General features: G+C 39.5%; 1 protein-coding gene across 4 annotated transcripts in view; it reads left to right on the forward strand.

The window, feature by feature from the left end:
* Window positions 1–13,300, forward strand: part of DGKH (diacylglycerol kinase eta) — a 183,066-nt gene that overhangs the window by 149,018 nt on the left and 20,748 nt on the right. For all 4 annotated transcript variants that reach the window (XM_058670690.1, XM_058670692.1, XM_058670693.1 and 1 more), the window contains exons 16-22: window positions 980–1,253; window positions 2,708–2,830; window positions 5,049–5,156; window positions 6,034–6,151; window positions 7,061–7,171; window positions 7,315–7,411; window positions 11,532–11,639. In XM_058670690.1, coding sequence (XP_058526673.1) covers window positions 980–1,253; window positions 2,708–2,830; window positions 5,049–5,156; window positions 6,034–6,151; window positions 7,061–7,171; window positions 7,315–7,411; window positions 11,532–11,639 — 939 coding nt within the window. The remainder of the gene's footprint in view (window positions 1–979; window positions 1,254–2,707; window positions 2,831–5,048; window positions 5,157–6,033; window positions 6,152–7,060; window positions 7,172–7,314; window positions 7,412–11,531; window positions 11,640–13,300) is intronic.

Genomic DNA, 13,300 nt, shown 5'->3' on the forward strand with positions numbered 1-13,300 from the left:
CTTCTCTGCTAGTAATAGGAGAAACACGGCGAGAAAGAAGGGCAGGTGCTTATTTTCTATCTCTTTGTTTCCCGTTTATCCTTGTGTATTTTTTGTTCTCAGTTTTTCTGTGAGCCAGTAATCCTTTCAGTACTTTTTGCTCCTTCACAAACCGAAGCTTCTGAGGCTAGCTTGCCAAGACTCGGACAGATCTGAAGTTTATGATGCTCACAAGTGGTCCATAAGTCAATTACTAAAAAAAGAAAGTATATTTAATAGTTTCTGTGACATATATAAGCTCATGTATAATGTTTCCTGTAATGTGTGACTTTATAGAAAAGTGTTTATTGTGCTTTTTGAGGAAAAAAATAGCTATATAGATATTATCCAGACTTTTAGCCATGAAAAATTGAGCCTGGTTGCTTCTACACATTTACATAAGGATTGTGCTAATTTGTTTCTGATTTTCTTTTTAAAATTTTTAATTAAGAATAAAATTTTCAATTTGCAAAACCAAAGTTGTTAAGTAGTATATAGTTGCGCTCTGCCCCGCACCCAGCTGACCAGTTGTTAGCATGATATATTAGTGTGATGTGTCTGTCACAATCTTTCTTCCACACCTAACCTCTCCTATTGTTTCTTTGTCATATTAGTGTATTCGTCAAAATCTGTTTCAAGTTATAAATTTTTGATTATTAGGTCTAAAGTATAAATTGTAATAGATAACCAATTAATGCTAAATATCAACATAGGCATCTTCCCACTTGAAAAAAAGGCATTAATTTAATTTATCGTTTTCCATCTCTACTAAATATAGAGCTTTTTATTTTACCTGCATCCTAAACTGTAGCCTCTATGATATGAAAGGTGACAGCCGTTCATATCTCATCAAATGTTCTTGTGTTTTGTATTACCATCTTAGCGCAAACGTTCTTAAACTCCACCTGCTGCTGTTACTTCTGAAGGGTGTCTGTCCTGTAACTGTTTTTGGCTTTCCCAGTGTTCGTTGCTGAAAGAGAAGCTGGAAGAACTGCTGCAGGCCTTGCACACAGACTTCCAAGAGGCCCCAGCCCATCCGGGTGTCAGCCCAGTCATCGTGGAGGAGGATGTTGTGGAATCTTCAAGTGAAGAGTCCTTGTGGGAAAGCAAAGACCAGCTTGTGGATAACATCACAAAACCTTGCTCCCCCAAATCTGGCAAACACAGGGAGATAATGCTGCGGGCGAACAGTTTAAAGAAGGCAGTGAGGCAAGTCATTGAAGAAGCTGGAAAAGGTACACACTGATGACACGGCGTTGAGCAGCGCCCCGTGCGCCTGTCAGGGAATGGTCACAGCGCTTCAGTGGAACGCACTCTGAAAGGCTTTGAGGCAATTCAGAAGCTCAAACCACTGAAAGGAAAATTGTGCTGAGCCCTGTTATTTAGTAGAAAAGAATGCACTGATGATGCCTAAGATAAAATCTCAGAAATAAATTAGAACGTGTATATTCTGCCTAAAGTAGAAAATTATCTAAAATAACATTTCCAACATTTTGACTAATTTACTTAATTGATTTCATAAATAAAATGTAGCCTATAAAATACTCTACCAATACAGAAAATGCTAACATTAATTTCCTAAATGTTTAGGTTGCTTCGTTAAGAATTTATGAAAGTTCAGCCTGTATTTTAATTTTTTATTAATATGTATAAACTTGTTAGAATTTTAGTAGCAGCTAACATTAATTTGGGTAATTCATATTCAAAATTCCCTTTATAGATTATAGCTACTGATTAGATTTGTATTTCACTATCTAAAATTTGGATATTCCATATTTTTTTAAAGATTTATCTGGTTTTATTGGAAAGTCAGCTATACAGGTAGGAGAGACAGAGAGGAAGATCTTCCGTCCGTTGATTCACTTCCCAAGCCACCACAACGGCTGGAGCTGAGCCAATCTGAAGCCAGGAACCAGGAGCCTCCTCCAGGTCTGCCACGCAGTTGCAGGGTCTCAACACTTTGGGTCTTCCTTGACTGCTTTCCCAGGCCACAAGCGGGGAGCTGGATGGAAAGCGGGGCCACCGGGATTAGAACTGGCGCCCATAGGGGATCCCGGCACATGCAAGGCGAGGACTTTAACTACTACGCTATAGCACCGGACCCGGATATTCCATATTTTTTCAAGTTTGGTTTATTTTTGTTTGAAAGGCAGATTTACAGAAAGAAAAGGAGAAACAAAGAGAGACATCTTCCATTAGCTAGTACATTCCTCAAGTGGCTGGGCCAGTCCAAAGCTGGCCACTAGGAACCTCTCTTGGGTCTCCCACACGGCTGTAGGGCCCCAAAATCTGGACCATCTTCCACTGTTTTTCCATTGCATTAGCAAGGAGCTCTGCATTGCAATTGGAGCAGTCAAGACCTGAATCAGCACCCATTTGGGATGCTGGTACCGTAAGCACTAGAGATGATAAAATGAGAAGGTTAAAATGATATATTTAGTAGAGTAAAATATAAAATGCAGAAGCCAGCACCATGGCACCCACCATGGCTAAGCTGTTAGTATTTTAACCTTATCGTTTTATCATCTGTGGTGTTTACAACCCTTGACATGATTGCTGAAGTGTTCTTATTTGTGAATATGAAATTTTTTGGAATATACTTTTCAATTTCCCTTTCCTCAGCATGTGTTACTATTGATGGATTTTGTTTTTATTTGTCCAAACATTTTTATCTTCTTACTACTTAAAGTTATAGACGAGCAGACGCATCAGTCCTGTGAAGCAGTTAACCAGTCATCTGATTACGACAGTACAGAAACAGATGAATCTAAAGAAGAGTTGAGAGATTATGACACAAAAGAATTTGTAACTGGTAAGAAAATTGTGATGAAGTTATTCTGAAAATAAAGTGTAATTTTGCTTACACTTTTGCTGTTCAGCAGGAAATAAGAAATTTTAGTTTTTGAAAAGCTCTTTGGAAATTAATGTTTTCATGAATGATAATATAAAGGTAGCACTATTTAGACTATTATCAAGTACCCTCACATCCCTAGTGTGTAATCGAGGTTGCATAACAAGTCACTAAGGACTGTAGGACTAAGGATAACTAAATATTTGTTTCCCTAAAAAAAAGAAAAATATGCAACAAAATCATCCGATTTACACCTGTTTCAGCTGAGAGTCCAGTGAGAACTTAAGAAAACTATGCCTTGCAGGCACAAGATGTAGCCTTTCCTTACTTCAGTCACTCCTTGAGTCCTACTGCTCAACTTCAGAAGTTTGGGATGTATTATTTTATTCCCTGGAGACTTTATGAAACATGAGCGTGTCATCTCAAGTTTGCCACATCTGTGAATTTGATAAGCAAACAGATGTTTTCATCTCTCAAACAATGTAGACTAGAACGAGCTGACATGACAGTGGCAGCCGTGAGGATGCTGCTTGATAGTGACTCCTGGAAGTCACTCTTCCGGCTTTCTTCCTTCCCACCTTACCTCAGGCTAGGCTCTTCCTTCCATTGAAGTCTGTAAAGGAAACTGAGGGAAAGAGGAAAACAGAAACACAAACATAGCTCTATAAATGCAGACATAGATTTAGAAAATTCTTTAATGACCCAGTATTTGATATTGTGGCCAGTCATTCAGCTTTTGAAAATCAACAACAATGGGGAAGTGTTTCTATAGTAAATAGTCATCATTTCCTTGGTGTGCCTCCACTGTATCGTGTGCCTGAGGTGCAAGAAATGCTGTGTATTGTGAGGATCAGTGAGACGCTCTGTTCAGGAAGAATGTGACGCGTTAAGTTAGTTAGTGTGCAGTGGAGCATCAGGCTTTGTCGTTTGCAGGCTCTCAGCTTTTTAACAAAGCTAAACATCAAGAGGTTCTTCCTGTCAGTCCCAGGACTTCTGCCTCTTAGCAAAGAGAAGCTCATGTGTCACTTCTTCCCAGGGCCCTAGACCATTTTTTTTAACAGAGTACTGTAAGGTTAATATACTTAGTTTGTAATTAAACTTGGCAGAAGTGAAGATAATTAAGTTTTAGGGTATTTTAAAATTGAGCTCAAGGATTACTGCTTTTAAAATCTATCAATAGCCTTCAATTAGGTAAGGGTGCTATTTGTTCTCCATTAAATTGCCTAAGTTTAGTTAGAATTAAATTTCCTTTGGTCGTTTATTTTAACAGTAATTGTGTTTTGGAACCATTTGTAAAGTGAATCAAATTTTACAAGAAAACGATAGAACTTTTATGGGGAAAGTCATCATTTTGAGTAAGTAAGTGCAGGAAAAGTCAGTGGTTTCATTTGAAAATAAATACTATTTTTAATTCATATTTCACATATTAGCTTTTGCAGTTATATAAATTAATTTGGATCCTCACCCAAAATTGATCAGAATTGGGTTATGTTGGTCATGTATGTTATAACACATTTTTACTTTTTAAAAAATAATCAGGCTTCAAAATTTTGCTTAATTTTCTAAAATATGTATGTATTTATTTATTTCAAAGGCAGACTAATGGGAAGCAAGAGAGAGAGAGAGAAACAAAGATTTTGCATGCTCTGGTTCACTCCCCAAATGGCCGCAGGGCCAAGGGTTGGCAAGGCCAAAGCTAGGGCCTGAAGCCAAGAGCTGTGAGTGCAGGAGCCCCAGTTCTTGGGCCATTTGCTGCTTTTCCAGCCACATTAGCAGGTTGCTGGATTGGAAGTGAAGCAGCTGGGACTTGAACCTGTGCCCTTATGGGATCTGGTATTGCAGGTCATCTTATCAACCCCCACCCCCTCTACATATATTTAAGTTTGGTTGATCATACAGATAGGATGAATATCACTGAAGTTAATTATGATAAATTATCTGGTGCTGCTGATCTCTTTTTGAAGTTGGAGATCAAGACATCAACTATGTTAGATCTTTTCTGGATAAGTCTCAAGAACATCCAGTCAGAATGGTCAAAGAATTACTGTTTTCAGTTCTATTGATTGACCTGAATAGGTGTTCAGTTATCTGACGGCTTGCCTGTGTAGGGCTCTTATTTTGATAATATTACTGTTAGCTCTTTACCATCTGGACTTTTTGCCTCTGTGTCGATCCCCAGAGTCCCAGACAGGTCGTGGCCCTTCCCAGCCTGATTGTGTGCCTGCTGCAGCAGTGGCGGCCAGCAGAGAGAACCTGCCTGTCCTCAATACCCGAATCATCTGCCCAGGTAGGGCAGCTGCTGAAGTGTGGTTTAGTCTTAAATATTTCCGTAAAAATAAGTAATTACGCATCTCTAAACACCAGAAATGTGCTCTTTAAAAAAATCCTTTGGAGAATGTTTTTGGCTCAATTTATTTCAGTTGTTAGATTCCCTCTTTGGAAAGGAACATTTGCACAAGAAATATTTTCCTGATTTTCTAGAATTTCTCAATTACATGACTCTTCTGATCTTTTTCTCCAGTCTTGTATGTTCCTATTTTCTTGTGTTCTCTGCATATTTTAATGTTTATAAGTTTAATGTTAGGCTGGAAATCCTAAAATTAGCTTTGAATACCATAAGTATGTTGAAATAAATTTACAGTCTTGCATTTTCCGGGGAAGAAAGAGGCTTCTTTTTTGTAGTCTCTTCTGTATCCTAAAAATCATTAATATACTCACATTTCATGTTTTGCTACCTGTGCTTGGTGCTGAGTTTTCATGTTAATACATCTTTTAGCATTGAAACTGTTATCTAAACTCTGAGGCAATGCAAATGATAGGTCTACAACATTTTGGGTAATTCAGTTTTTCTGTAAATTCCCTACAGAGTTAGTACCTTATTTGTTATAACAAAAAAAAGTAACATGTATTTAAGTCTTCAAATCCTTAACTCTTTATGATTCTGTGTGTGTGAGAGAGAGAGAGAGAGAGACTGAGAGACTGAGAGATACCTGTAAGGATCAAAAACATTGTATCCACAGGTGTCATAGTTCTTAGTTTTGATTGTTGAGAAGAGTAGAAAAATCTAAACTTTGGGTAGCAAGATGTCTGAGGTTATTCCTGAGTACACTAGTTCTCTGTTGTTTCTTAACAAGTGACCCTGTGGGATTTTATCTTTTCTGCAGGTTTAAGAGCAGGACTAGCTGCCTCAATTGCCGGGAGTTCTATCATCAACAAAATGTTACTAGCAAATGTTGATCCTTTTGGTGCAACACCATTTATTGACCCAGATCTGGATTCCCTGTAAGAATATGCTTCAGCACATTTGTTGTTTTAAGGTTTTCTTGTTTTAGTTGTGTGTGACCTTGTAACACATCAAGTGTATTACAGTAAGTATGTTTCTGTGTGTAAAAAGATGATCAGAAAATTTCGAAAGTTCATCATGACGAGGGCCTTGATCCTGTTCCGACTCAGGGGTGCTGGGCTGTTCCTGAGCTGGGGCCTTCCCCGCCTGTGGACTTCTGGAGGCTCCTGGGGCAGAAGGACATGTAGCACTGCACACTTGCCCGGAGGATTTTCCTTCAAAGCCCCTTCACCCCTGTTTGTGTTGGTGCCTTCACCTCCTGTCTTCTCAGTCCTACCAATCGTGTCATCTTTCAACATCCAGCTTCTCCATTTATGTCAGGAAGTTTCTGAACCTTGTCGAAGTTTCTAAAAACACACAAGGAAAAAAAAGCGGGTTGAATTGCAGTTCCTTGTCCTTCAGTTTTTCATTTTGCTTTTTACTGCATCTCATTTCAGTAATGATATTCATCAAGGACAGAACTGTCTTTAGCCTTGTTCAGAAGTGAAGGAGACTTTTTAATAATCACACACATTGCCAAGGCCATCCCACAATCACCCTCATTTGTGTAGTGAGGAAGTTATGAGGGGATGGAGGAGCTAAGATAGTTGGGACAACCAATGGAGGATGGATCTCTCGTTTCTGCTCTGCTCTGCTCTGCTCACTGTATCTTGTGTCATGTGTGCCAAAAAATTGTACCCCTGGACTGTGGTTGATCCTATAGCATAAAAATCGAAAGTTATTCTTGCCAAGCTTTGTAATTTTCCAAGGGGACTGGAAGGTGCTTAATTGACTTTCAATGCTCTGTTTATATACATTGTTTATAATGTGTGTGAAATTGACTTATGTACCTCTCCTTATTATTATAGAGATGGATATACAGAAAAATGTGTCATGAACAATTACTTTGGGATTGGATTAGATGCCAAAATATCATTAGAATTTAACAATAAGAGAGAAGAGCACCCGGAAAAATGCAGGTAATTATGGTTATAATAATGTCATTATATGAAGGCTATCTTACTTTAATTCCATTTATTATAATATCTTTTAGTTTGCTGTGCCTTTAAGGAGGAGGAAAAAAAGTAGATTTTCCTGAAATTGCCACAATTGTATTTTTCAGGAGCCGAACCAAAAACTTGATGTGGTATGGAGTCCTTGGGACCCGGGAGTTATTACAGAGATCATACAAGAATTTAGAACAAAGGGTTCAACTTGAAGTGAGTTCATCATATCAAACTGTTCAGATCATATTACTTGGAAAAATAATTGGTGAAGCTAACTTCACCTAAACTCCTTGTGATTTTGTTGAATACTTAAGGTTTTCCTTTTATCTCTGGGACTTACCAGCTCTGGGCTGCTGAAGATAGACACTGGATATGAGTGAAGCTCTTAGTCGACCTTCTCATTTTCCTGCTGACATTGGGGCTGCTGTGAGGCAGTGATGCCACAGGAATACATGTATGGGTTGGGATTTTGAATCAATTTTCTCACTCAAATATCCAGATTCCGACACAATCCTGTAATGCTCCAAGTTTCACAAGTCCCTGATAGTAACATTCATAGCAAATAGAATCTTTTAATGTAAATAGATTTTTTCCAGTGATTTCTAACAAGGAGTTAAAGAAATTACAAGAATCTGAATATTTTTATATCCTTAAAATATTTATATACCCTGATCAACCATGTAATCATTATTAAAAATATTAAGTTTATAAAATATGTATTATTTATGAGAGTTGCTATTTATTATTTATATGATTTGAGAGGTAGAGAGTCAGGAAAAAAGCACTCACCTGCTGATTTACTTCCCAAAGGCAGCAGGCCCCACATGTGGCCAAGGAGTTAACCCGGAACGCATTTTAGGTCTTCCCTCTGGCTGGGAAGGCCCCAGCTTCTTGAAGCACTAACCGCCACTTGCCAGAGAGTGCACAGACAGAACACAAGCTCCAGCCTGTGCTATAGGCGATAGACATGCCAACTGGTGTCTCAGGCCAAATGCCTGCCGCTAATGTAGTGTTTTTAAAATTAACTTAAGAAGAAATCAAGGATATTAGTTTCTCTAATATTTCTCTAAGGATTTTAGTTTCTCTAATAACTTGGCTCAGAAATGACTTAATTTTTTTGAAGTTTATTTTCTTCTGTCCCTAGCCTAGAGCTGTTTATGCTGATAGGCAAGTCTTACTGTATTGTGTGTTTTTTGTTTTTTCTTTTGGTCACCATATATCTTAAATGAAATAATAGCATACATTCATAAAAGTATATAAATCATGAGTCTGAAATGCTGTGGTCAATACTTTAAAACCAAGCATTGTTATTTTAGGTGTTAACTAAAGACTAAAAGGTAGGCTAAAGGGTTGTCTGGCACAGCCATGATTAACTAACTGCTCAGGTGAGGACAAGGGTACCATACACCATACACCCTCAAAGTATGACTACCTGATCATCTCTTTTGATTTATCCTGCTTATAAAATTAAGATAGATGTTACTGGTTGAAAGGGTTGCTGGTTCAGAAAAGTTCACACATTTATAAATGTCACCATTGCTGGCCCATCCCAGGGTGGCCTCAGTGTCTTCCATGCTATTGGGTTACAAGCATTTGTTTTCTCATCTGCACCTCTTGGTTGCCAAGCTGTGTAAAGTCTGGTGAGAACTGTGTTTGTCTTCAGTGGCCCTAGTGTTTAGCACTGACTGAGGACAAAGCAGACAAGGAAATGGTCCTTACTATTTTTAAGACTTAGGGCACTGTCTGGAACCCAGATGGCTGGTTGGCTTTCATGCCTGTCTTCTTCAGACACAGGATTTGTAGTTGTTCCTGCTGGTGGCACATATTTTGAACCCAGATGGCTGTGTTTTTACTCTCTCTTTTAAAAGATTTAATTATGAAGTGTGGACTCTTCTGACATTGTGGTGAGCCAGTAGGCGCATTTTTTGAGTATCATTTTTAAGAGCATTGCATAAAGTACATGCACTTAGAAAGGAAACAAAGAACATTAAAACAAACCAACAAAGTATTTAAAATGGTTAGAGTAATGTTCGTACATGTGTTTTGTAATGACCACATCAAATTTAAAACCCAGTAACATCTCCACTGCCTTTCTTTATTTCCATTATTTCAAAGTAACAATGAGAATGAGTGACTGTACAGGTGTCTGAAACATTTGTAAAGTGACACAGAAGTGTTCGTGTTTCTGCTGACAGCACAGTCACAAGCGTTGGCAGTGGCTGATTGGATACCTACACTGACAGTGGAGGCCTAGGCTGAATCTCAGAGGGTGGTGAGCATAAAGAAGCATGTTTTAACCATCATATTTTACCAGCCCTCTAACTCTGCTGGTGAATTCCTGGCTGCTGTACTTCATGTTAAGAACCCTCCCTAGAAAGTCTATGCCAAATGATAAAAAAAAAAAAAAAAATGGAAATAAGATTAGTAAAGCAAGGTAGATCAAACCATAGAAAAGTAAAACGGAAAAAGAGAATTGTTTACCCTAGTTAAAAGTTATGGAGAGTGGAGTCAGAAAGATCTTGCTTCTGCTGGTTCACTCCCCGCATGGCCACAGATGATGAAGCTGAGCTGATCTGAAGCCAGGAACTTCTGAATTTCTCACTTGGGTGCAGGGTCCCAAGACTTTTGGGCCATTTTGCACTACTTTCCCAAGCCACAGGCAAGGAGCTGGATAGGAATTAGAGCAGCCATGACACGAACCAGCACCCACGTGGGAATGTGGGACTTGAAGTGAGAGAATTAGCTAATTAAACCACTATGCCACGCCTGTAACTTTGACTCTTTATCTCTTGAGTCAGAGCAGTATTTTGTTGATTGCTGCATTGGAAGTGGATAAGCCAGGACTCAAATTGGCACCCACATTGAGTGCTGACATTTGTAGCCATAGGATTAGCATACAGTGCCATCATCCCAGCTCTGAAAAACATTTTCATTCTGCGGGAGTAATGCTGTGTAAAATTCCTTTGCCTAGTGCTGGTTCCCATGGGATGACGTTGGAGGAGAGACCTGCGTTGTACCACATTGTACTGTGAGATACCTTCCTCTGTGTCTGTCCTTGACAAACAAACAAAAAAGTTTAGATTCCTGAGACAAATTTTTCTTTCCCTGTATTATGAACAGAGACACAGACTTCTTGTTGTTTTGTGTTTTTCAGATGTATTTGGGATTAAGAGTGATGTTTTTCAGATTTATTTGACAGAGTGATGGGGAGTTGGGGAGGGAAAGAGAGAGAAATCTTTTCACCCGCTAGTTCACTCCTCAAATGGCTGTAACAGCCAGGACTGGGCCAGGCCGAAAGCTGGAGCCTGGAGCTGCTTCTGGGTCTCTGACATGCATGGCAGGGGCCCAAGTTCTCCTGCCATCTTCTGTTTTCTCAGGCATACTAACAGGGAGCTGCACATGAGAAGTGGAGCAGCCTCTTGAACATGAGCCTCACTCTGACATGGGATCTGGCCATCTCCCGTGTGGGAGGCCTGTAAGGCTCTCTGGCCCAGCCCCAGCTTCTGTGGCCACTTGGGGAATGAACCAGTGGAAGGAGGGTTCTCTGTATCTCTCTATCTATCTCTTTGTCTCCTTTCTGTGTTAACTCTGCCTTTTATATAAACAACATCTTTATAAAGAAGTAACATCAATGAAAAGACAGCATTCTGTTTCTAATTCATAAGAATGTATTTGCATCATATTCAACAACTTCTGTATATTTCTTATTTAAATGGTGACCTGATTTTTATGTAAGTGATCATTTAGAAGGCAAGGAGTTTCTCTCTAACATGCACACTTTTTTTATTAGACTTTAGGTCTGCCTACTTGAAACCCTGGCCTTTGTTAGGCCCATCAGAGTTGGTTAGAGTGCAGGGACAGGGTGCTAGGGGCCTTGCAGGGTGTGTAGGGCCTCATGCTAAGCATTGGAGTCACCTTTGAAAAGCATGCCGCACAAGGATGGGCAAAACCCTAATCGAAGTGAGACTATCCCAGGGATCCCGATTTCAGGGAAAAGAAGGAGGGAAACTTTTTTTAGCTTCAGGTTTTTGCAATATCTTCTATTGAATCTATAGTTTTAGTTATTTTAAAATTAAAAACCTTAGAGAATCAGGCCTTTCTAATGTATAGGCTTCAGATCGGCTCAGCTCTTGTGGTTGTAGTCACTTGGGGAGTGAATCAGTGGGTGGAAGATCTTTCGGTGTCTCTCCTCTCTGTAATATAATCTGCCTTTCCAATAAAAAATAAGTCTTTAAAAAGAAAAGGAATGTACAGTGTTACCAGCATCCTTTGCTCTGTTCATCTTTGTCCATGGTGTTCTGTTTGTGTGACCTCTGGGTCTTCTATCTTCCAGTGTGATGGGCAGTACATCCCCCTCCCCAGTCTGCAAGGCATAGCAGTGTTGAACATCCCTAGCTATGCCGGTGGTACCAACTTCTGGGGTGGGACCAAAGAGGACGATGTAAGTAATGCAATAGCAGTAAGTAGTTTGTTTCTTCAAAAAGTAATGAAATTGTTCCTGTAATACTTTTTAAAATATTTCATTTGTAATATTAATTAATCCACGGTAGAACGTTTTTACTTTGGCAAGGCGAGGGTGGAATACATTTACTTAAAAATTTTATTACAGCAAACTGTGGATATAATCTAAAAATTCTCCTGTAGGATATATAAATGCACTTCATCCTGAGATGTAGGGAGCATTGTATGATAGAAATCAGGATGTATCTGAGTGAAGGCTATGGGTTCTGGTGTCCCTCAAAACAGAGGGTGGCTGTAGTTCTCAATGAAGAAACTGAAAAAGCTGCTTGCCTGGGATAATTGATTTAAGCTGGGTACCTGTGTTGATTTATTGGCACCATACCCCATAAAATGTAACAGATGGAGCCCAGAGCAATGGCCCAGTGGCTAAATCCTCACCTTGCAAGTGTCAGGATCCTGTATGGGCACCAGTTCGTGTCCTGGCTGCTCCACTTCTCATCCAACTCCCTGCCTGTGGCCTAGAAAGGCAGTTGAGGATGCCCAAAACCTTGAGACTCTGCACCCATTTGGGAGAGCTGGAAGAAGCTCCTGGGTTCGGATCAGCTCAGCTTCTGCCATTGTAACCACTTGCAGAGTGAACCAGTGGATGGAAAAAGAATGTTCTGTCTCCTTTTCTCTGTAAAACTCCCTTTCTGATAAAAATGGATCTTTTTAAAAAAAATGCACCTGAATTTTGTATCAGTTCAAACCTCTAAAAGTAAAATTTTAAGCTTTCAGGCCTGGCACAATAGCCTAGTGGTTAAATTTTCACCTTACATGTACCAGGATCCTATATGGGCACTGGTTCGTATCCCAGCTGCTTCGCTTCCTATCTAGTTTATGATCTGGGAAAGCAGTAAAGAATATTTCAAAGCCTTGTACCCATGTGAGAGACCTGGAAGCTCTTGGCTTCATATCTGCTCAGTTCCGGCCATTGAGGCCACTTGGGGAGTGTGAGCCAGCAGCCAGAAGATCTTTCTCTCCTCTCTATCTGACTTTCCAATAAAAAAATAAAAATAAATTTAAAACAATTTTTTAACTTTCTGTTCAAACAATAGAATCAGGTCCAGAACAGTAACCTACTGGTTATATTCTGGCCTTGTATCTGTTGGGATTCTCTATGTCCACCGGTTCATATCCCAGCTGCTCCATGTACCATCCAGCTCCCTGCTTGTGACTTGGGAAAGCAGTGGAGGACAGCCCAAAAATTTGGGACCCTGCACTGTGTGTGAGAGCCAGAAGAAGCTCCTGGCTTCAGATCGGTTCAGCTTTGGCAGCTGCTTATGAAGTGAACCAGCAGAGGCAAGATCTTTCTCTGTATCTCCTTCTCTCTGTATATTTGCCTTTAAAAAGAAAGGAAGGAAGGAAGAGAAGACAATAGAATCTAATTTTGAAATGTAAATTTAGGACCTGAAGAATATTTCACTTGTCTTTTAAAAAATATTTTACTTTCATTTTTATTGGAGAGATACAGATAGAGATCTCAAATTCATCAGATCTCTTCCCATACGCCTGCAATAGCCAGTGTTGAAGCCACTAAATTGAAGGCAGGAGTCAGAAACTCAATCTGGCTTTCCAGTGTAGTTAGCAAGGACCCAAGGG

This window comes from Ochotona princeps, chromosome 12 (genome assembly GCF_030435755.1).
Source record: "Ochotona princeps isolate mOchPri1 chromosome 12, mOchPri1.hap1, whole genome shotgun sequence".
Taxonomy (NCBI): domain Eukaryota; kingdom Metazoa; phylum Chordata; class Mammalia; order Lagomorpha; family Ochotonidae; genus Ochotona; species Ochotona princeps.